Source organism: Megalobrama amblycephala, linkage group LG12 (assembly GCF_018812025.1).
Source record: "Megalobrama amblycephala isolate DHTTF-2021 linkage group LG12, ASM1881202v1, whole genome shotgun sequence".
NCBI classification, from domain to species: Eukaryota; Metazoa; Chordata; class Actinopteri; order Cypriniformes; family Xenocyprididae; genus Megalobrama; species Megalobrama amblycephala.
The window spans coordinates 15,417,133-15,441,655 of NC_063055.1; the positions used below are offsets into that span (position 1 = coordinate 15,417,133).

Consider the following 24,523-nt stretch of genomic DNA (forward strand, 5'->3'; position numbering starts at 1 on the left):
ATTTGACTTCAAATGTTGGAAAAGCTTATATATGGTTCATTTAGAAATATATTAAAGATATATTACACATTAAAGTTATATATTATGTTTAAAAAATATGTATTACATGACATGTTTATTCATAACTATGATGGGAGAGCAGACAGATCAAAAACTAATATCAAAAACAAGAATAGCTTTCTTTAAGGCCTCATTAAGATGTGTCAGCTGATTCTAATTATGATAAGATTATTTTAAACCATTGCTTGATTTATAAAGCATATTTTAAACTACAGGCATTTTAACATTTGATTTAATAAATATTTAAAAAAACTTAAATCATAATAAATGATAAATCTGATAAATTATAATTAATACTTCATTTGAAATGTTAATGTCACTACAATTTATGAACAACCTGTTACATTTCCAACAAAATATAACTGTTGAACACATTTTTTTGTTTTTTCAAGTTCAAAAACAACTTATGTACAATTCTTCACTATAAGACATTATTATCACTTTATAATAACATTTATTAACAAAAACTGTTACATTATTTAATGTTTCACATGACTAAAACAGTGAAGCTACATTTACTCTGAATAGCCATTTCTGATCTGACTGTGTGAAGACCCCAGAAGCGTGGCTGCTTGTTGTTTGACTTCACGATAAATTCATCTCACCAATGACCATATTTGGACTTCCTCCTTCAGCTGTAGTCACTGGGCAAAATTCCAATATTTCCAGCCAGCAGCTAAAGTGAAACTGAAAGAAAAAAACATCTTGTTTATTCGAATAGGTCTGTGATCATCTCATTATTAATAATCAAACTGATTATTCTTATTCATCTAAACCACAAAAGGACAGCAAGATTGACAAGATCATGATTATTAGGACACTTACCTGCTGCCCTGTAGGGATGGAAAGGTATTTGAGACTTTGTTCAGTGTCTTCTCTTCTGAGATTACCTCCATGAGCAATGCCAAAGTCCTCATGTCTATAAAAGCTCTCCCGTGAAAAATGCTTGTTACACACAAACAATCTTGACGTGTCGAGAGTTGATGGGGATCCCACTGCCTGCAGCCACAATCTAGCTCTGTCAGCATCACGGGGGAACCAGTGCCAACCTGTCAAATTCTTACACCGAGCCAACAAACACTTGCAACCCATACTGAATTCAGAGCCAGGCTGGCATCAACTGCTTAAAAGAAAAGGTCACATGACAGAAAACAAACTGGAACTGTTTACTGACAGGCAGAGTCAGATTAGCATACTTATATCTTGAAAATCAAACTAGCAAAATGATCGATCAGATGTTTTTTTTATTATTATTTTTTAGAAAGAAATCAAACTATTTAGGAGAAATCGCATTAGCCTATATCAGAAAGTCTAAAATTATGATTACATGAGAACGACGGCCTGAATGTTTTAGATTTAACTTTATCTTTATACATGTGTTGCGTTAGGCTACATATTTCAGTTTCTTTTTAACACATACAAGTCTATTGCTATAGCTTTGGTGAAAACTAAGAGAATATTTAATTACTACATTAGTAATTTCTTGCTAAAAATGACATCAGAAGTGGAGAACGCTGGTCAAAAATGAACATTTACACAAAAACTGACCACCAACTGCAACTATTTCAGACACCATATTTCTTTTTCAGCTTAACTAAAGCCACTTGAAGACAAGCCCGCAACCTTAGCTGAAAAAAACGCAGTACACAAAGAAGGAGCCAAATTTTTTTTTTTAAATGGATGTCAATGGAAAAGCTTCATACACTCAATAAACCGCTTTTGTGAGGAAATAGCTTATCATTTAATGAATCAACAGCCTGTCCGCTAATCTTCAACACACTGTAAAAAGTGAATATGGGTGTAAGTTGGATTGCTATAACTATTTGGGTCGTTACTCATTACTCTTTCAACTTAAAGACGTAGAAATTCACAGCTACTCAAATGTCTCACTTTCAGCCAACAAATAATTTTCCTTTAAGGACCCCGCGTCAAATGTTTTTTTTTTTTTCTGACATCATGACGCACAAGCCTGTCCTGAAATTTCTGCTTGACCGCCATTTTCTTTTCCCTGGGCTCGGATGAATTAAGGTAGGTTTTAAAGTTGTTTTAATTAATATACTCAATAATGCAAACATTGAACGTGTTTATTTGTTTATGAGTTAATTGCTCAGAGATACCATTAAGTTTTGTTATGATAATGACCATCAAATGATATTTGATTAAAATGACAATTTTAGGAATTTTAGGAATTTTCAATTTCAGGAATAAAAATAAATAAAAAAATAAATAAACAAACATGCAGACTGACACAGAAGCTAGGATATGTGTGGTATGTGTTGGGTATGTGTCATTATTTCATTATTATTATTATTATTATTACTATTGTTATTTTATTATTATTATTATTGTGATTACTGTTATTATTATTGATATTACTGTTGCCGTCATCACAAAATATTATATATATTACTGTAATTACTGTTGTTATTATTATTATTGATATTACTGTTGCCATCATCACAAAATATTATTATCATTATTATTATACATGCTATTACTACTTAAATACTTCTACTATTACCTGTTTGTCATTTCTGCTTATTTTTCCTTGCTGGTACTATCATTGCTGTTTTATTGTTGTTTTTGTGTTTTGTGTTCACCATATGTTGTATGTTTTGCAATCCATTTTGGTAGTTTGCTGAGGCCCTCTAGTGGTTTCACAAAATCAATATAAGGTGGCAGCACTTTAGGCCAGGTGTAGCAGCAAACCGTGAGTGACTGACTACTGTAAACTCATACAGACTGCAGACTCTATAATCAGAATTTCTTGTGACAGTGTAGAAAGATTCAGAATGGAGACACTCATCACTCAGACTTTATACGTTAATAAAATTAATAATTATCTGCTTGATAAATACTTTTGTAAACATAATTAGAATGTTTAGAACATTATTAGAATAATCTACTAGGTGTCTGTTATGTTATGAAAGCTTTTCCTTTCAGTGTCATGGGAGATTGTGTCCTACATAAACACCTGACACACCTGGTGCTATTGACACAGCTTAGGACTCAAAATTCCCAAAATTTTCACTTTCCTGTTGAGACAAAGCACATCTAGCATGTAAAAGTTAATTATTTAAAAAGTGACTAACAAAGTCCTTGTCTGGTAAATGAGAAGAAGTACATGAAAATAGTCGTAAAACAGATGAATGGCATTTACAGGTCAAGGGGAGCTGACTGCAAGAACAATCATGTGGATACACTAAAGCTGTCATCACTTTGTCATTAATCCAAGCACTTAAACTAAAAAGTGTACTTAGTGTAATAGTGTAGTGTACTGTTACTTTAAGACATTTTTTACACAGGTGTTTATGGAAGATACTAGAAAAACAGCAACATGTACCATATGCACAGACAACATGTATGTATGTGTGTATTCATTCAAAATTTCCTTTCAGTGTATACTGCAGAACTTATTATTAATCACTTGAGATTGACAATAACCATTCTTACTAAGTTAACTCTAGTAAAATGCTCAGACCTTTCTTCTATATAGCAGACCATCTAAACATCTAAAATGTAGGATTTTAATATAGGCTATTTAAAATACCTTATGGCAAAAAATGAAGGTAAATCACTAATAAAAGCTGCTATTATAAAATCATGGCATATATGGTCAAAAAAGTATTTTACAATGGCATCAGTTTATCAAAGTAAATACAGAAGAGAAGAAGTAATATTTTAAACAGATTGGAACACACAGGATTAAACAACACACTATTCTTCTTAAAACAAAAACTAATAAATGTCAGTGTAGTGAGAGTGTAGAACATGTTAATGAAATGGAAAAACTATTACTGTGAACAATAGGCTAAGCTAAAAATAATATCCTAAACTGGAAGAGAATCGACTGCATTATTAGAGACTAAAGACAGACTAAAGTAATAAGGGCGATTTTTAAATATTTAGGCCTACAAGACACACAATTCATAGGATATAACCCCGTTGAAGGAGGCACACACACAGCACACATTTTCGATATCTCTCTTATCTCTCACACCCATTGCAGGTCTTGGAGTCTCAACTAACAGATAAGTGCAATTCAGTGTAAAACTGATATGAAGCCATGACATTAGCTACGTGTGGTGGATGGCAGTACTGTGCAACTGGTAACACTCCAAAAACAACAACAAACTGTTGAAAACAGTTACAATAAGAGGACACTTTTAAAGGGGAAAAACACCTGCACTCTTTTCTGAACCACTGGGATTTATTATTTGAGAAGATGCTCATTTTTGTGTGTATGTTGTCATTTTTGACAGTCGTTAATGCAGGTAAGTTAGTAGTCTACTGCTGTCCTAACTTTCAACCATGTAATGTGCACGGTCATCATACATCTAATTTTGAATATATGTAGGAAACTAAAACTGGCTGCAAATATCAGCTTTTTGCTATGTTTTTGGTGAATACTACTTTTGAGAATTGAGCCGTTGGGATGTTTCACGTTTATGGGTTTAATAAGCAATAAAAAACAGCACTTCTGAAACTGATTAATATCACCCGAACCAACTATGTCTAATTACTTAATAATCTACAAATATTTTGAGTATTTGGAGTCATACCTGCGTAATTTGCGGGTGGGACATGTCCCCACCACTTTTTGCCAGGGTCGATATTGTCCTCACCACTTTTTGAAACATCTCGCAGAATGGATGTATCTAATACAAAAGAAACATATCTAGTTGATTATCAATTTGTCTTAAATAATAGGCGATCTGGCGCTGGGATGTGTTATTTTTGAAATCATGTTGTGCTCGTTGTCGCTGTTATCAGTGTTCTCTTGGCGCTCGTGCACACTGCGCTTCAATCTATCGCTTAACTGTTGCAGAGACTCTCTATTTGTTCCGTTCAAATCACAAAACAAAATGCACATAAACGTACCACTGCTCTTGATATACAACAATGAACATTGAAAATCTTTGATTTTAATGAGAAAAAAATATACAAGGGTGGATTATAACCATAGACTGTAAAAAAAAAATATGGACGTAGTGTCCGTGACGTCACTCGTAGATTTCTGAAGAGCATATTTGAAGCGAAAAAGCAGCCGTTGCCATCTAGGCAGCGCGTCACTCCCTGATAACTGAAAATGGGCAAAGAGACTGAGGTGCCTGGTTCCTGCAAACCACACCCCAGAGTCCTGCACGTGGGCGGGTACCCGCGGTTACCTTACAGATGACCCGCCAAATTTTATGTAACTTTTATGTAACGGGTGGAATAATATTTACGTGTCGGGTTCGGTGCGGGTGCGGGTCGGACGCGCGGTAGGCACGGGCGGACTGCAGGTCCAATAGCCAAGACTATTCCAAATCAATTCGGTGCATTTGCCAGCTGCTTTCAAATGGTCCCGTGCCTATTTGTGTTCACGCTCTGTCTGAAGACCGTTAAAGGCTTACAGCACGATTTGCAGCGCCGAGCATTGTAGCCAATCGTGTTGCATCTGTTTGAAAGCTATAGTGATTAGGGAGCGAGCTTTGCTCGCTTTATGTATTTAATATAGGCTGTTCACAATTTGAATAAAAGTTATTTTTCTAATATTTTTCGTGCTGCTACAAAGAGGACCAGCAGTCAGGTAAACGCTGCTGAGTTTCAGAAGAGACAACCGTGTTTAAATGCTGAGTGAATCCGCTAAAATATTTACTAGCTTTAAGCTTACAGTTAAATAGGCCTACTAAAACATTCTTTGTTATATTATTTTACTTGTGTTGTTTAATGCAATGCGGACGTGATCATGTTAGCAGGCTAAGGAGCTATATATCTATCTTAGACACTATCTAAAATATTAATAAAGATAACAAGCTATATCATTTGAAAGTTCTAAAGGTTTACTGTCAATCTATGGTGTCGTTTTTACTATATAGATGCTCCAGCAACAGTAATATTGTAATTGGTAACACTTTATAATAACGTTCAGTTATAAGTCACTTGTAAATTATTAGTTAATGGTGAACTAATCATTTACAAAACATGATTATATGTTTATAAATGATTGCTAAGTGATATGTTAATATTTTATGAATGCTTTATTAATTCCGTTATAGGTAATTTATAAATTATTAGATAATGTTCAACAAATCATTTACAAAACATGAATATACATTCATATATGATTAATAAGTGATATACTAACATTTTATGAATGTTTTATTAATTTGGCTATAAGTCATTTATAATTTATTAGTTAATGATCAGTGATTAGTTAATGATTATTAGTAAATTATCATTAGTAAATGATCAGTATATGATTTATTGATGAAGTTGTAAGCTGGTCTGTGTTCAAAAGCACAAACATGCAGGTATGCTAAAGCACTATTTTTAAGAAGAGTAATTTATTTGTTTTGAAGTGGATAAACATTTATAAATACCTTACAGTCAGGTGATTCTAGTCAATTATATTAAATCCTTTCACTCATCAGCACAGACTTGTGTTTTGTGTGGAGTGTGTGGGGTCTAGTGTTGAAGTCAACCTCTGATCCAGATTTACCTTTCACTGAAGCTCACATCAGGTGCACAGAGTTAAACACTCCATGTGTGTCAGAGAAGACAGCTGTCTATACCCTCACCAGTCAGCACTTACACTGCAGTACACACTACAAAGTGTTCAACACCTGTTATAGATGATGTGTAAACGCATGAATAAATCATTTACAAAGCTTTCTGCATCCCCTATTCTAAAGTGTAAACTATTCTTCACTTGTAAATGTGTTACATATCATTTATAGACCTTTCTTACCTGTTATAAATTATTTGTATATGTATACAAGTCATTTACAACACTTTCTGCATACCCTATTCTAAAGTGTAAACTATTCATCACTTATAAATGTGTTACACATCATTTGTAGACATTTCTTTCCTGTTACAAATTATTTGTATATGCATACAAGTCATTTATAACACTTTCTGCATCCCCTATTCTAAAGTGTAAACTATTCATCACTTTTAAATGTCTTACATATCATTTGTAGACCTTTCTTACCTGTTACAAATTATTTGTATATGTATACAAGTCATTTATAACACTTTTTGCATACCCTATTCTAAAGTGTAAACTATTCATCACTTATAAATGTGTTACATATCATTTGCAGACCTTCTTTATAAATTATGTACAAACTGCAATTAGTAAATTTACCATTTATTTGCCATATGCAAAGTATATCTTTCAGTACGTTACAGGATATAAAAATCTATACGAATCCCGATATTTAAATTGTATATTTTTATATAAAAATTATATTTTATGCAAATATATTTTACTATTACTATATACTATATTTTACTTTGAGCCCCTAACTCACCCCTTATACCTAAACATGACCACTTTTTAGCCACTTAACAAAAATAAAAACGCAATACAGATATACAGTGACTGTTATCTTAGTTGATATACTGTTGTATAAAAAGTATAATTTTAAGCTCCCTACTCCACCCTATTACCTTAAGCATAACCATTTTGACAATATATGTAACGTTAGTGTAACAGGCAGATAAATGTACTTTAGTCACAATAATTTATTTAAAACATTACAAAAAGCAGTATACAGAACAGACAAAACGACACATGTGCTACATTACCAGCGAAATGACAGCAAATCATAATTTTGTGTGAGTAACAGAATGAAATTAAAGTGTTTAATCGCTGCAAACATTCCTCTGATCTGCATTTCCAACCTTTTAAGCGTCGCGCTGATCTAACTCAACACAGCAACTCAAATTCGGCATGTCGCAAACACTCTATGGTAGTCGCAAATCACATGTGACAGCCAATAAGGAGCGAGGTTTGACGTTACTGCCGCAAACCTGTGTCGTATTGTTAGACGCGCCAATTTTAATTTGAAAGTTATGAAACGACGGATTGATACGATTATTAATGTATAATGGTTATATTACGTTATAAAAATCTTTTCCTCACACAATGGCATCGTACGACTTCTGAAAACTTGAAAATAATGCACAAAATAATGGACTACGTTTATTATCAGTTTATGGTGCGTTTTCATGTTATGGTGAGGAGCTGTTCCATGAAAAGCAAGATAAAAATTAAATGATTAAGTGCTGGTTAAACGGTGGCAGAGTGTTTATTTTTTAATTTTTTAAATAATGTAAATTTTAGGCTTGGGTAAAGTGATGGAGTGAGATGATAATGTAACAGGAACATCTGCAAATGATGTGTAACACATTTATAAGTGATGAATAGTTTACACTTTAGAATAGGGTACGCAGAAAGTGTTATAAATGACTTGTATACATATACAAATAATTTGTAACAGGTAAGAAAGGTCTATAAATGATATATAACACATTTACAAGTGAAAAATAGTTTACACTTTAGAATAGGGGATGCAGAAAGCTTTATAAAGGATTTATTCATGCGTTTACACATCATCTATAACAGGTGTTGAACACTTTGTAGTGTGTACTGCAGTGTAAGTGCTGACTGGTGAGGGTATAGACAGCTGTCTTCTCTGACACACATGGAGTGTTTAACTCTGTGCACCTGATGTGAGCTTCAGTGGAAGGTAAATCTGGATCAGAGGGTGACTTCATCACTAGACCCCACACACTACACACAAAACACAAGTCTGTGCTGATGAGTGAAAGGATTTAATATAATCCACTGGAATTTATAAATGTTATAAATGTCTGGCATTTATAAATGTTTATCCACTTCAAAACAAATAAATTACTCTTCTTAAAAATAGTGCTTTAGCATACCTGCATGTTTGTGCTTTTGAACACAGACCAGCTTACAACTTCATCAATAAATCATATACTGAGCATTTACTAATGGTTTGTTCTTCATTTGTTCATGATTAACAATTGATAATTGAGATAATGATACTAAAACAATTTTGTCATAAATACTTCAGTTATTATAAGTTATAAATAATGTCTTGACTAATAACTTATAAATCATCTACTAATGATCTGTTTGATTACAGATTTGTAAATTGTTAGCATAACACTTGTTAATCATTTATGAACGTATATTGTAATGTTTTGTAAATGATTTGTTCATCATTAACTAATAACTTATAAGTGTCTCATAACTGAACTAATGAAACATTCATAAAATGTTAACATATCATTTATTAATCATTTATGAACATATACCCATGTTTTGTAAATGATTTGTTCATAATTAACAAATAATTTATAAATGACTTATAACTGAATTTATAAAACATTCATAAAATATTAGTATATCACTTATCAATCATTTATAAATGTTTATTCATGTTTTGTAAATGATTTGTTAATCATTAACTAATAATTCATAAATGACTTATAACTGAACGTTATTATAAAGTGTTACCTTGTAATTTGTGTCGGGTGTGCAAATGACAACACGCAAAATCAAAACAAGACTTCATACGATCGCGATATGAATCCAATCCATTACACTTGGGTAAAATGTCCATGAGAGTCCATTGAAAAACAACAACAGCACTTTTTGTCCACAAACGCATTAAATCCATGAAATATTGATATATTGTCCATTGTTTGCATCACATTTCTTTTGAATGATCTTCTTTATCATTCTTCAAGAAATTATGTAATCTGAGCAGCGTTTATGTTGTAAAACTGTATACAATCATATATGTTAGACTCTCACTGTAACGACTCGGGACACAACGTGGAATCCATGTGCAGGCTTTATTAAACAATGTTCGTGGTCAAACAGGCAAGGGTCAAACAGTGGCAAACAGGTACAGCAGGGACAAGGCAGAATCGTGGTCGTGGAACAGGCAGTAGATCAGGGCAGGCAGACATCAATCACAAGTTCAAGACAGAGCAAATAATCCAAAGGGCAGGCAGCAGAGAATCGTACACGGGAAACAGACAAGTTCAGTAACAGGCAGACAAACACAATGACAAACGCTCAGAAATGCAAACCGTAGTAATACAAGACCTCGCAATGAGTGTGAGAATGAGAGTGGCTTAAATAGTCCAGGTAATGTGCTGCAGCTGGGTGTGGGTGATTGCTGATTGGTGAAGTGAGTGCAGGTGATTGGCAGGGAGGATTATGGGAAATGGAGTCCGGGAATGACTGGAACTGTGACACTCAGAAACAAATGAGCCCACGTCCAAAGTATAATTTTTCAAAACAGTGCAGCAGTTTTAGTTATAATATCCAAGCAGTGCTCTTGGATTTTGTGGTGCCTTGAGAGGCATATTCTCCAGCCATTGTCATTGTAGTAAATCTGACAAACAAAACTTTTAGCCAATGCCAAGACGATCCAACAATGTGTTCTGTTTATCTTCTGCATGTGTGCACATGTACACAAACGCATAAACCCCACAGCAAGCCATATTATTTGATAATTGTATTAAATAATCCCGAACCGCACAGAACAGAACCGAGATAAACCGCACAGCAAGCCATATTATTTGATAATTGTATGAAAATAATTGTATGAAATAATCCCGAAAAAATAATCCAGAAAAAAGCACAAACACAGTAGAGATGCCAAATTCAGCATCTGGAATTAGCTAAGGTAACGTGACGGCTCACAGACAGCAGCGGCAAACCTGTCACTCAAGTGGCCACATCCTTAATTATGCAGAACATTAAGGCTTAATATAATTTAAATGGATAAATTAGTTATAAAAAAATTCTCAATTAGCAAAAATTAGCTGTATAGACCAAAAGCACAATTTGTACCAGGCTGTAAACATGTTTTTTTGGTTTTTTTTTTTTTTTGCTGTGATGTTGGGCATTTTAACATGGGGCTCAATGAGATTCTGCTCTCTTTTAAAGCCTGTCCCTAGCGGCCAGTCGATGAATTGCAGTTTAAGTCACTTCCGTTTTGGGCCTGTTTACACCTGGTCACTTCATGCGTTTTCTCTGATCGGATAGCTATCCAATAGTGAAAAGACCAGGTCTAAATGCCCTCCAAAACGCATTTGAGATGGATAAATCCGATCGCTCAGACCACTTCAGGAGGTGGTCTGGGACGCATTCCAGTCAAAACTGAACAGGTCTAAATGCATCTGGTTCTTGAAACCACGTATGTAAATGTAACTCCTCCCAAAAATACTGAAAAATAAATGTGTGAAAGCATGTTTTAGGCTAAATAACATGTTATAGCTATAGGGAGGTTGATTAGATCCCAGAACCTCTGGCACACTCAGCAAAAATTCTACCAGTAGTCCATCAGGACAATCTAATACCAAATGTGGATCCACATATTTATTGACTAATGTAAATACTCTCGAGACTAACGACATGTATTATAGTAGATAAGGAAGAAACTATCATATTAAACATGAGGTCTATGTAAATAAATTTTGTGCATTTATTATTGTAATAGTACAATTACAATAACAACCCCCCCCCCCCCCCCACACACACACACACACACACACCACATATTTATAGTATAAATAGAGTTAGGCGCTATTTATACTTATTGTAAATAGTGGCAGATAATCCTTGCACCTTATTGTATTGTAGTACTACATTATAAAACAGTATGTAATAATAACAACTTACGTGTATGATTATATTTAAATATAATATTTAAAATAATAATGTACACTGCCCTATAGGGACCTTACTTGCCCTTATCCCTAAAGTCCACCCCTACATAAGCCCCTAACCATATGGATTAATGGATCAAACTGTAGATCAGTGAAACTGTCCTTGAAGATCCAGGAAGGCTTGGTTTTTGAGTGTTCAAAATGAGATTGCAGTCGATGTGCCAATATAACCTCTCCGATCAATGCAAGGACACCACATTCAAGTCCACACACTTCTTTAACTTACTAAACAAAACTCTAAACAAATAAAAATGACTACTCAGTCTTTCTGATCCTGGAATCTCTTTCGGTATTGTGCAGGAATGTAAAGTTGTACTGTATACAGTAATGACCTAATTTGACACCATGCTAATATATGCTTGTCCTTGTGTATCCACAGGTTCTCACTCACTGATGGCTTTGGCAACATATATTGTTGGACAGACACCATTTCCTGAGTTCAGTGTTGTGCTGATGTTGGATGATCTGCAAATAGGATATTATGATTCTGTCACATGGAAACCTGTCTATCGCTCTCACAGTGATTCAAAATACTATGATGAAGAGCAAAGTGATGCTGATACTATATTTCGTGAAAAATATTATAGAATGAAAGATCGAGCTTTTTATCTAAAAGATCACCAAAATCACACAGACAGTGAGTGTTATACACAGCACAATTAATACCACATGTAGCTTTTATGTGTTTTAAGCCATTTTGAAGTAGAAATGAGAAAGCTATATTTACCACATGGAGTAATCATAAAAAAGACGAGTATATTCATTTTAATTTCACCACATTTTTTGATTCTTCATTGACATAGTACAATAAAAGTCTAATTTTATTTCCTTCATCAGAAGGTGTACATGTTCATCAGAGACTTGTTGGATGTGAACTGTTGAACAATGGTAAACCAGGTCTACTTCATTTCTGGGATGCTTTCGGTGGGCAAAATTTGGAGGAGTTTATTTTCGACATAGAAAAACATGACATCCAGTTCAAAATGCCATGGGCGATAGCATGGGACCAACTAAAACAACTTCATGAAAACTTTATGTATGAAAATGTGTATCATCCTATTTGCATCAAAACTTTGCGAAGGTACCTGAATATGGAAAAGAACAATGTGATGAGAAAAGGTGAGAGAATCAACCTGATTAACAGTATAATATATTCAGTAAAATAAAGTTTAAACATATCATAATTGACAAATCTGACCCAGACAGCAGTGCTGACAGAAAATATGTTCCTCTGAATGCTATGAATGAATGATTACGATAAATGAATGACTGATTCAGTTTAACAACAGTAACACTTCTCGTCCTTCTCTGTAGTGAAACCCAGAGTCAGACTCATGAGGAAGACACTCCCAGACTCTCAAGGGCTTCAGATCAGCTGTCTGGCCACTGGTTTTTACCCCCGTCACATTAACCTGACTCTGTTCAGAGATGATCAGCCTGTGGATGATGATCAGATCACAGGAGGAGAGATTCTGCCCAACGGAGACGGAACTTATCAGATGAGGAAGAGTTTGGTGATCAGCGCAGAAGAACAACGTGAAAGACACAAATATAACTGTACAATGAAGCACCTCAATCTGGACAACAAATTGGACATTACGTTTGGTAAAGAAATACTACTAATAAAACAACAACAAAACCTTTTGGATATGAAAGTAGACATCAGGTTTAAAGGGACAGTTCACCCAAAAATGAAATTTCTGTCATTAATTACTCACACTAATGTCATTCCAAACCCATAAGACCTTTGTTCAACCTCGAAATTATGATATTTTTGATGAAACCCTAGAGCTCTCTGACCCCTCCATAGACAAAAAAAGTATTCTGGTCACTTCATAAAATTAAAGTTGAACCATTGTAGTCACATGGACTATTTTAACAATATCTTTACTACCTTTCTGGGCCTTAATATAGTTGTCTATGGAGGAGTCAGAGAGCTCTTGGATTTCATCAAAAATATAGATAAAAGAAGGTCTTATGGGTTTGGAGTGACATGAAGGTGAGTAATAATAGAATTTTCATTTTTTGGGTGAACTAACCCTTTAATAACAAGAACAAAAAAAAAAAACTACCTCTGTCTGCTGTCTGTAGCTTACTGATATTTGTTTTCTTCTGATATCACTTTTTTCCATATCACCCTAAATTCAGATACTGAATCTGACTCAGGATCCATTAGGTTATCTGTTATCAGTGTGCTGGTGTTACTGTGTGTGGCTCTCATCATAACTGCATTCATCATATGGAGGAAGAAGACACATTCTGCTGGTAAATGTTACATATAGAAAGGCAATACATTTTTTTATCTGATATTCAAATAGTGTGGTAAAGCAAGCGCAAAATATTCAGTTCTTTTGTGAAAAGGATAAATCAATCTCTTTTTTAACCAGATCTAGTCTTAAGTGTAGTTGAGTGATGCTCTGAACTGTATTATTGTACAAGTGTGTAACTGCTTCATTCTCATTTAGGTTCAGTTGCCAAACCATCACAGAGTCATTTCGTCTATATTTCAAGTGAGAAAATGTTCACTTAATTTTTTTTTTTTTTTTACTGCTATAGTAAGTGATTAAATAAAATATCTATTGTAGATTGTTTACTTTTCAACACTTATTTCAACAACACAAACAATATTATATCATTTACATCTCATTTATACTTTAAATGTACTGAGAAACTATTGAACTGAGAAACTTCTTTTTTTTTTCTGCTCAGTGCAAGATGCTACATGAAAAATGAGCCCAGATGGATCCAAATTCTGAAGAAATATTCACACAATATTTGGTCTCATGTGGATGTCAGACTCTCTTATTGGAGTCTCTGATGAGACACTGTGGAAAGTTGCAGAAAGGAGAACAGTCATCAAACTGATTTCTTTTGTGGAGAATTCACTTCTGTGTGCCACACTGCTCAGAAATAAGAGTGACTGCACAAAATGACTGAAAACCACGTAAGACTTAAACCACCATGATAGGTTTTCTGACAAAATGTTGCTCTAGAAATCCCTTTCTAAATGTGCAATCTTTACAAACAGTTTATGCAAATTGTTTTTCTGTTATGTTCAAGAAATTTGTTAAATGCAACACTATGGCTTAATGCAGAGATTGCTTTCTGTTATAAACTTAGTTTTAGTATATCAAGTGAAAACAGAATCTTATCCTACTCTCCTAGTAAAAATTTGGACATATTTACATTTGACATGTTAAATAACATTTGATTTAGTGCATTAAATTATATTTTCATTACATTTATGCATTTGGCAGACACTTTTATCCAAAGCAACTTGTAGTGCAATCTCTGTGGCAAACCTTTGCCATTGCCCGTGTTACTTTTAACACTCTTTTTACATCATACCCACACACATCATATGGAGGAAGAGATGTGCTGCTGGTAAATGTTCTGTACAGTTCAGTTCTGTATAGTTCAGTTCATTACATCTGATGCTTAATTATAAACAGAAACCAAACATAAGTTCTTTTAGAGACACTCTTTTATATGCCAGTGTATGTTTGTTACTTTTTATTGATCCTGGTTTAACTGTGTCATTTTTATTCAAAACAAGGCTCTGATGTCACATAATAAATGCTCTTCTACCAGTATACCATGAGTATACCATGTTTAATATGAAGTCAAGAATATGTTCATTGAAAGGTTAATTTGGGAAACTTTGAAAATTGAGTCAATGTAGGACATCAAATTAAATAGTCAAGGACAATACAGGCAAACCTTAAATTATTGTAGCATTTGCTTGGTGGATACCATTTGGGTTATGTTATTATAATGACCATCAAATGATGTGTAGGGAGCACCCATTGGCCCAATGATGGAATCCAACAGTGTGGGTGAAGGAATTCTCTGTGTAGGTCTTTTACTTGTGCTTCTAATTTGTAATAATTTCATTTCAATTTGACTCTATAGCTTTGTATTTAATCTGATTCCAATTTCAAATTAAATTCAATATTAAATTAAATATTTGATTATTTTAGGTATCCCATACTTTCAATTATTCGTTCATTAGGGATCCTATGTCACACAGAGTCTCATGCAGGCCGGGTACATGGCTTTCACAATCACAAACTTGCCAGTCTGATCTTAGTGGTGCAAGGTTAACTAATACCTTTAAGTCAGCCGCCAACTGCTTGCTCGTACAAAAAGCGTAGTTTTTTTATTCACTTTCATGCAACTTGCTAAGTCAGTGTTAGACAGAAATCAAATGTGCCAACTGCTCCATTCATTCGTGAGCCTTGAATTTGACCTATCATGAACATCAGCCTCATGACAATCTACTAGTCATAATGTTTTCAAGAGAGTTCTGAATAAATCAAATATAGTATTTTATTTTTAGGTAAAAATGTATTGTGCCAATTACATAACAATAACAATGAGAATCCAATTACACACAGTGTGAGTGCAGGAATCACACAGCACTGTATATGGTGGTATTCGGTTTACAGAATCCCAATGACTGTTTTTCCACTTTCCCTTAAATACCCAGACCAGAACAAAGTAATTTCCAACTATAAGTTGTTAACAGAAAACCTTTTTGTTTGGACAGGATCCTGAGACCTAAGGGTCACACCTGGCCAGGGATAGGAAAACATTCTCACCAGAGTCTTTGTGAGAGGCACACATTGCCACATGTAGACATAACCCCACTAACTTAAAGATCTTCAAGTCTTTTTTATTGAAAATATGCATTTGTAATACAAGCTTTCCACAAAGATTTGAATAATTGATGTTGGTAAGATACACTCATGAGAAAACACCACACAAGCTAAATTTATAGCCTGAAACATAAGGAACACAATACATTCAATATCTTGGAATTTCTGTTGCTTCCTAAAACAAGAAAACAAAAAATTATGTAAAGAGAACAATCAGTCGATTTCACTTCAAATGTTGGAAAAGCTTATATATGGTTCATTTAGAAATATATTAAAGATATATTACACATATTAAAGTTATATATTATGTTAAAAAAAAAAAATGTATTACATGTTTATTCATAACTATGATGGGAGAGCAGACAGATCAAAAACTAATATCAAAAACAAGAATAGCTTTCTTTAAGGCCTCATTAAGATGTGTCAGCTGATTTAATTATGTTAAGATTATTTTAAACCATTGCTTGATTTATAAAGCATATTTTAAACTACAGGCATTTTAACATTTGATTTAATAAATATTTAAAAAATCTTAAATCATAATAAATGATAAATCATAATAAATCCTTCATTTGAAATGTTAATGTCACTACAATTTATGAACAACCTGTTACATTTCCAACAAAATATAACTGTTGAACACATTTTTTTGTTTTTTCAAGTTCAAAAACAACCTATACAATTCTTCACTATAAGACATTATTATCACTTTATAATAACATTTATTAACAAAAACTGTTACATTATTTAATGTTTCACATGACTAAAACAGTGAAGCTACATTTACTCTGAATAGCCATTTCTGATCTGACTGTGTGAAGACCCCAGAAGCGTGGCTGCTTGTTGTTCGACTTCACGATAAATTCATCTCACCAATGACCATATTTGGACTTCCTCCTTCAGCTGTAGTCACTGGGCAAAATTTCAATATTTCCAGCCAGCAGCTAAAGTGAAACTGAAAGAAAAAAACATCTTGTTTATTCGAATAGGTCTGTGATCATCTCATTATTAATAATCAAACTGATTATTCTTATTCATCTAAACCACAAAAGGACAGCAAGCTTGACAAGATCATGATTATTAGGACACTTACCTGCTGCCCTGTAGGGATGGAAAGGTATTTGAAACTTTGTTCAGTGTCTTCAAAGTCCTCATGTCTATAAAAGCTCTCCCGTGAAAAATGCTTGTTACACACAAACAATCTTGATGTGTCGAAAGTTGATGGGGATCCCACCGCCTGCAGCCACAATCTAGCTTTGTCAGCATCACGGGGGAACCAGTGCCAACCTGTCAAATTCTTACACCGAGCCAACAAACACTTGCAACCCATACTGAATTCAGAGCCAGACTGTCATCAACTGCTTATAAGAAAAGGTCACATGACTGAAAACAAACTGGAACTGTTCACTGACAGGCAGAGTCAAAATGATTGATCAGATGTTTTATTATTATTATTATTATTTTTTTTTAAAGAAATCAAACTATTTAGGAGAAATCACATTAGCCTATATCAGAAAGTCTAAAATTATGATTACATGAGAACGACGGCCTGAACGTTTTATATTTAACTTTATCTTTATACATGTGTTGCGTTAGGCTAAATATTTCAGTTTGTTTTTAACACATACAAGTCTATTGCTATAACTTTGGTGAAAACTAAGAGAATATTTAATTACTACATTAGTAATTGCTTGCAATGACATCAAAAGTGGAGAACTTTGGACAAAAATTTACATTTACACAAAAACTGACCGCCCACTGCAACTATTTCAGAAATATTTCTTTTTTAGTTTAACTAAAGCCACTTGAAGACAAGCCCGCAACCTTAGCTGAAAAAAGCATAACACCAGCTAATGCGGTATGCAGGGAAGGAGACAAGAGGCCTTTTTTTTAAAAGGCTTCATACACTGAATAAACCGCTTTTGTGAGGAAATAGCTTATCATTTAAAAAATCGACAGCCTGTCCGCTAATCTTCAACATGTTTTATGCTAAACAGTACTTTTACTAGAATTTACTATGATAAAAATTTATTTTATAAGAGAAGGCAGTATAGGGAATGTTGCGACAGGTAGGACTCATTTACGGCATTACCACCAGCAAATGTGTAGTAGCAAATATGTAGTATTTAATAAAAGGTGTTGAGTAATATTAGCTGATAATGAACTGTTAACTGAAAGAAGAAAATAAACAATTTCTTTGGCTTTCAGGTTTGACCAAATATAATAAGACTTGAATTGTAATGACTATGACTGACATACCTAGCTGATATTATGCATTTTAACGAATAAAGAGAAAATGAATAATTTAATTATAAATATTGTATTATATTGTAGTTTAATGAAAAAAAAGTGTTCTCTCTATGGCTTCCAAGGTTTCAACAAATAATTTAGACTTAAAATTTAATGTTTACTGCCACGTATGCCTAATAATGATATATCACTTTGTAATGATTGAAGGAAAACAAAAAATAAAGATTTTAATAAATAAATGTATTCTTTCTATGGCTTTCAGATTTCAACAATTAAATTACAGATCTGTCAGGACCACTAACGTCAAATATGATTGAAAATGCATAGAGTTTGTATTGGCGGTATGTTTCTGTTCTGGGCAAGATGCCTAGCATGGATAAGAGCAGGGAGAGCAGAGCAATAACCCCCATAGGGTAAACAGAACAGAACCAACATATGCAGTTATCATTAATGTCAATATTTCAACATATACATATTTCAAGAATTAGTCTGATTCAGGGGAATCATAAGGGTAAATCCTGACTGACGAGAGGAGGAGCTGGGGATGGAGGAGGGTAATTGCTCCTGAGAGATGCAATAGCTGCTGATAATACTGAGGAGCTTATATATAGATGCTGTGATAGGCGTTATATTCCTATAGGTTGAAGCGAGTCAACTGGGAGTCAGCTGATGTGAGTTTGACTGACGTGACCTGCCAGAACTGATGCCAACACTGGATTTACATTTTTAGTGACTACTGTATGCCATTTAAGTTGTTTTTTAATGAACAGATTCAAATCTAATCTAATGTGCACTGTATTAATGGGTAATCTGCAGCTTTTTTCTGCTCATTAAAGCACTTTCCACAAACATTGCCGCCCCACTGGATATGTACAAGCGATATAACACCAAAATTTATTCTCAACACTGGCCACTGATATCACTGCCATTATACAATAGGCTGAGGTGCTTCAGGTGATACAGACATGCCTTGATGCCTTCCTACCTTGCAATGCATCCTCCGAAGGCAACATTTTTAAGATTTCTAAATGACAACTTGGGAATGGTATATGAGCCATTGAGTAATCCTCTGCTGCCATCTAGTAGTTGAACACAGTAAAAAGTTGAATGCATACCTTTATTTATTTATTTATTTTTGCACATTTTCTTTACTTAAATTTTCTAATTTAGGCTGCTTGACCAACACAGATCATTGATCATTGACATGATGTGCAAATAAGTGGCAAGACCCCAATTGCACATTCCTTTTTGTGTGTGTGGGCCCCCCTGCCACCCTGGGTGATTGCCCATGTTGCCCATGCCTAAATCCGCCACTGCAGGAGAGGTTTGAATACCTCAGTGACCCTAGGAGCTGTGTTGTCTGGAGCTTAAGCAAATTTGTGAGACTGCAATTGCTTATGACTCATTTAAGAAGTTCAGAATTGATTCTTTCTTTTGGCAGACAATAACTTATTTGTCATGCACTTTGATCTTTAAAAGTTTTTATACCTTTTACATTCACAAACAGCTATTTTACACACTGCATGAAAGGTAATATCTGAAAAATCATAATAGAGGCACTATAAACAAGACTGGAAAGACCGGCAAGACCAAAGAGGCTGTAACCCTCAACAATGAGATCATACACAATCTACATAAGCTAAAGAGCGGGGATTCACTGAGAGAATGCAGACTCTTGTGTTTCTATTGTCATATTTGACAGCTCTTAAAAAAGATAAGTCAGTTTATGGCTATTCTTTTTCTTCTGATTATGATGTTTACAGGGGTCCACTGACTGTATTCTAGGGCACGAGAGCGAATCTTGGGCGCTTATCAATTCTCCAAAGTCAATTTATAGATGACAAGAACAAGCCTAAAGGGGCTTTCACACCGGAGGATGTTGTAATTTTGCATAATTTACAATGCATAATAATGCATAATGTTAGTAGTCTATGCAGGGTGAATTCAGGGTGATTGGGACACTTTTTGCCATTGAGATAGGAATTGAAAAAGTGCCCCAATCAACCTGAATTCACCCTATTTAAATTTAATAGTTGTCTATGTAATTAAAATTAATTTCAATAAATAAAAATATTGGTGAAAAACACACATCATTTGTTGTTTGTCACATGTAGAAGACCATTTTTGTGCCATTTTTGTACCGGAAGTATATTTAAGCACAAAATTTCATTGTAACATGTTTATAACACCATCCAGGTTACCTATGGTTTTAGATGTTCCTACTTTTTTTTGTAAATTTAGAATAAATTTTAGAATTAAAGTTATTGATGAATGTTTTAAAGTATGCATAAATTCATAGTAGTCTAATAAGTGGTTCCACAAACCTTGGTCCTGGAGTAACCCCCATCTCTCCAACATTAAACATTTTAGGGGCAGTTTAAACGTTTCAAACCAAACTATTTGCCATCAGCGTTTTCAAACCAAACTATTTGCCATTCATTTATACAGCAACAGTGTTTTGGGGGCCTGAAAATGCAAACCTTTTTGAAAATAGGATCCAAAGTGGACGTTCTCAATGTAAAGTAATGTGCATGTCTATTACGTGTTCAGTCTATAGGTGCATAGTGTTTCTTTACAAAGTGACATCGCCAACTACTGGCCTGGCATGCTGCATAATACAGAGTTTTTAGTGGTTTTGGCAGATCCATGTGAATGGGGATCGTTTTGACAACGTTGTCGTCTTTAAGCAAAAAAGGCAAAGGAAAAATCCTTTCCAATTTACTACACTGTTGTTGTGTAAATGTACCCTCAGATAATTCCCTAATCAAACACCCCTGATTCAACGCATCAGCTCACTAATGGTGACAAAAATGTGCAGTGCTGGGGGTACTCCAGGACCAACTAATGTTGTAACTGCTGCAGAAAACACAGCTTCATCCTATAAACCTTATCCAAAGCAGCACCATGACAGGTATGAAAGTGAGGTTGAGAGGGAAAAATTTCAGACGGGGCTTAGATTAAGCTAGAATTAGGCCTTAGTTCAATTAAAGCATTTAAGTAGCGGTTATAAACCTGCCTTAGAAAAAAAAACATTACTGATGTGAATGCTGAGACAAAACAATGACATTTTATATGACAGTTTATATTATACGTCAGTGCAAGTTGCTTTCAAATAAACAGCTCAAGCATACATTTTAGCCTGAGACTAGGCTTAAGCCTTGTCTGTGAAACTGGGGTAATGTTTTTATTTTTTTTTAATGGCATCTGCTTTAAAAAGCTGTATAATGCAACTAGAACATTTACCATTTTCCATAGCTCATGTTGTCTGGAGTTTTTTTGTCTACTGAAATTTCTTGGAAAGATATTTTTGTAGTGTTTTGTCAACAGAACAGTCCAAAAACACATTAAATAACAGCACAACCCACTGAAGAGATGCATGTCTTAGAGGTCTTCATGGGTGCACTTGGATCCAAAAACCTGAGGTTTGACCCAAGACCCTAGCAGGTTCGGGTCCAAAACTTTGACGAGTGCCTCGGACATGGGTCGGGTTCGGTATTAGTGGCCTGAGGAAATGTAAAATAAATGGCCATTCGTGTTAAGTGTATTTTTAAGAAATAAGCAGTTAGCAGGACACTGGGATTTTTCCTGACCGACTGCAGGCTGTGCACTCATCAATGCCGCTTATGTTCGGATATAGTCGGGTTCGAAAATAACTATCATCAGGTCAGGTCCAATTTTGGTCTAATTTTGTCGGATCTGGTACAGACCTGAGAAGACCTATGTCCATCACTCACAGTCTTGCATTCATTCCCATTAAAAATCAAAGATGGTACTGCTGTGACTAAGGTCTATACAAAAGTCTTGTTTGTTGAAACACCTGACATATTATTTACTCTCTGGAAGCAGGGCTAAATGAATAAACACTGTTACTGCATCCCTGACAAGATACCAAAAACAAACATTGACAGTAACATTAATATCAGAAAAGTTACAGATTCAAGAAAAATTATGATTTCCTATTTGTAAAAAAGGAAGGGATTGTGAATCCACTCCTTCAGTGCAAACACCTGGACTTTGCAAATAAGATATATAAAATTTTATTTTAAAGTATGAAACTTATGGTATATTTATATACATATGTATATGGGAAAGAGTAGACTACAGTTTATTTGGGCGCTGCAGAATCACACTCCACCATTTGCCACTTGAAGAGCACTTGTGAGATCTCCAAACGGGCATGGGCTTTGTTCCTAGTCGTCATTTTGGACAGCGTCCTCCCCACCATCTTCCCAAAACACATATCTTCATCGTCAATCAATCTCTCTTCATCATAATTGCTTATGCGGGCCACAACTGTTTCTTGCACCGGTGTGAACTGTTCCTTCTTCAGATTCTGCTCCATGTCATTGTCAGACAGGTCCGATGCCATGCACTCCAGCTTCAGTGGGACGATAGTGTCAGAACTATAACTGAACTCGGTCTAAATGAATAACAACAAAAAAGAAGGTCAGAAATGCACAGTAATGTCAGCATAACATCACTAAAACATTACACATTTGCTTACCAGTTTTTCACCGTTGGAGTCTGTCTCTCTGTGTTTGATGAACTTCGAGAGCCAGTCGAGCAGAACCACAATCGGGGGTGTTTTTTTACCCCCAGCATCGTCACTCCTTCTCTTCATCATCCTTGCAGCTTTGACATATCTGTCCCGAAGATATTTCCACCTCTGTCGACAGAATATTTCGTCTTTTCCTATCGCCTGGGAAATCTCTCTCCACGAGTTACAGCCTATAAACGCATCTTTATAGTCTTTTAGGCTGGAGTCGTACAAATGCGGGTACTTTTTAACCTCCTCGACCAATCTCTCATCCAAGTATCTAAACTCGTTCTGAAATAGTAATAACAAAAGGAGGTCAGACATGCACGGTCCGTTCAGCATAGTTAAAACTCACCAACTTACAACTAACAACTAACTTACCAATTTTTCACCGTTGCAATGTTTGATGAATTTCGACAGCCAGTCGAGCAGAACCACAATCCGTGGTATTGGTCTTTTTTCCCCCGTTTCGCAGCTCTTACCCTTTATCATCTTCGCAGCTTTTACATATCTGTCCCGAAGATATTTCCACCTCTGTCGACAGAATGTTTCGTCCTTTCCTAGCGCCTGGGAAATCTCTCTCCACGAGTTACAACCAATAAACGCATCTTTATAGTCTTTTAGGCTGGAGTCGTACAAATGCGGGTACTTTCTAACTTCCTCGCACAACAGCTCATCCAAGTAACCATTCATTGTTGTAACTTGCTTGCCCGCGTTTCTCTCTTCTGTTTATTCATTTTTTCTTCGACTACCTGTAAATCAACTATTCTGGGACACTGTTGCCACCTTGTGGACAAACTAATATAGTGCAAAACAATTAATTGTGCATGTGCGACCAAGGTCCGTATTCACCATGAATTTTATCTTAGTACTAGTCCTCCAAAAAGTCCCTAGCTAGGAGTTTTGACTAAAAACCTATTCACAATTCTCTAAAGAGCAGGGTTTTTTCACCCCACATCCAACAGGGTTAAGGAAGTTCATTATAAATAAAATCTATCCTGTTTAAATCATTAATTAAGACTCTGAAACTTTAATATTTAAATTTATTTTTAAAAAATTGCTTTGCATTGTGCAGATTTATCACAAAGTAGTATTGATACTGTGAATCTTTTTCTATTGATATATGTCTCCTCATTTACAGTTGGAGCGATGATGAGAACTTGAGTTTCATCATCAACAGCTCCAACAACTTGGCTTGCTTTTGCTGCATTGTTTGAAGATCAGTTGGAAATCAATGAACTTTGCGAGCGTGTGTCTAAAAGTGGAGTGGAACGCAGCCCTAATCTTAACACCAACGAAGCTTTATGAATCACACCTATTCTTAGGAATAAGAGTAAAAATTTTGACACCCATTCACCCAAAAATGAAAATTTTGTCATCATTTGGTCACCCTCAAGTTGTTCCAAACCTGTATGAATTCTCTTCTGCTGAAAACAAAAGAAGATATTTGGAAGAATATGGGCAACCAAAC

General features: G+C 34.8%; 2 protein-coding genes and 1 long non-coding RNA gene across 4 annotated transcripts; 1 reads left to right on the forward strand and 2 right to left on the reverse strand.

Annotated features, from left to right (window-relative positions):
- Positions 1-3,645: 3,645 nt before the first annotated feature.
- LOC125280287 (major histocompatibility complex class I-related gene protein-like) lies at positions 3,646-16,040 on the forward strand. Of its 2 annotated transcripts, none has more exons than XM_048210724.1 (7): positions 3,646-4,334; positions 11,987-12,244; positions 12,448-12,726; positions 12,922-13,212; positions 13,756-13,872; positions 14,073-14,117; positions 14,317-16,040. In XM_048210724.1, exons 1-7 carry the CDS (start codon positions 4,286-4,288, stop codon positions 14,331-14,333), a joined length of 1,056 nt encoding a protein of 351 aa, XP_048066681.1. In that variant the 5' UTR covers positions 3,646-4,285; the 3' UTR covers positions 14,334-16,040. The 2 variants fall into 2 exon arrangements, with proteins under 2 accessions (XP_048066681.1, XP_048066680.1); XM_048210723.1 differs by having other exon boundaries at positions 3,649-4,334; positions 12,445-12,726.
- A 221-nt stretch (positions 16,041-16,261) lies between these two features.
- LOC125280289 lies at positions 16,262-17,632 on the reverse strand. The gene is made up of 2 exons (XR_007187575.1): positions 17,359-17,632; positions 16,262-17,220 (listed from the first exon to the last, which is right to left on the reverse strand). It is a non-coding gene; the product is annotated as an uncharacterized LOC125280289 (long non-coding RNA).
- A 4,904-nt stretch (positions 17,633-22,536) lies between these two features.
- On the reverse strand, positions 22,537-23,827 carry LOC125280626. Its single transcript, XM_048211287.1, has 3 exons — positions 23,434-23,827; positions 23,020-23,343; positions 22,537-22,935 (listed from the first exon to the last, which is right to left on the reverse strand). The coding sequence occupies exons 1-3, from the start codon at positions 23,743-23,745 to the stop codon at positions 22,621-22,623; spliced, it is 951 nt and encodes a 316-aa protein (XP_048067244.1). The 5' UTR covers positions 23,746-23,827; the 3' UTR covers positions 22,537-22,620.
- Positions 23,828-24,523: the final 696 nt, after the last annotated feature.

What these genes read in the sequence shown, in the direction of transcription:
- LOC125280287 (XM_048210723.1), top strand. Translation starts at nt 4,286, where the DNA reads ATGCTCATTTTTGTGTGTATGTTGTCATTTTTGACAGTCGTTAATGCA. An exon ending in TCACCAAAATCACACAGACA is followed by an intron (nt 12,245 to 12,444) that starts GTGAGTGTTATA and finishes TTCCTTCATCAG; the next exon opens with AAGGTGTACATGTTCATCAG. An exon ending in GAACAATGTGATGAGAAAAG is followed by an intron (nt 12,727 to 12,921) that starts GTGAGAGAATCA and finishes CCTTCTCTGTAG; the next exon opens with TGAAACCCAGAGTCAGACTC.
- LOC125280626 (XM_048211287.1), bottom strand. Translation starts at nt 23,745, where the DNA reads ATGAATGGTTACTTGGATGAGCTGTTGTGCGAGGAAGTTAGAAAGTAC. An exon ending in ATTGCAACGGTGAAAAATTG is followed by an intron (nt 23,344 to 23,433) that starts GTAAGTTAGTTG and finishes TTACTATTTCAG; the next exon opens with AACGAGTTTAGATACTTGGA. An exon ending in ACTCCAACGGTGAAAAACTG is followed by an intron (nt 22,936 to 23,019) that starts GTAAGCAAATGT and finishes TTATTCATTTAG; the next exon opens with ACCGAGTTCAGTTATAGTTC.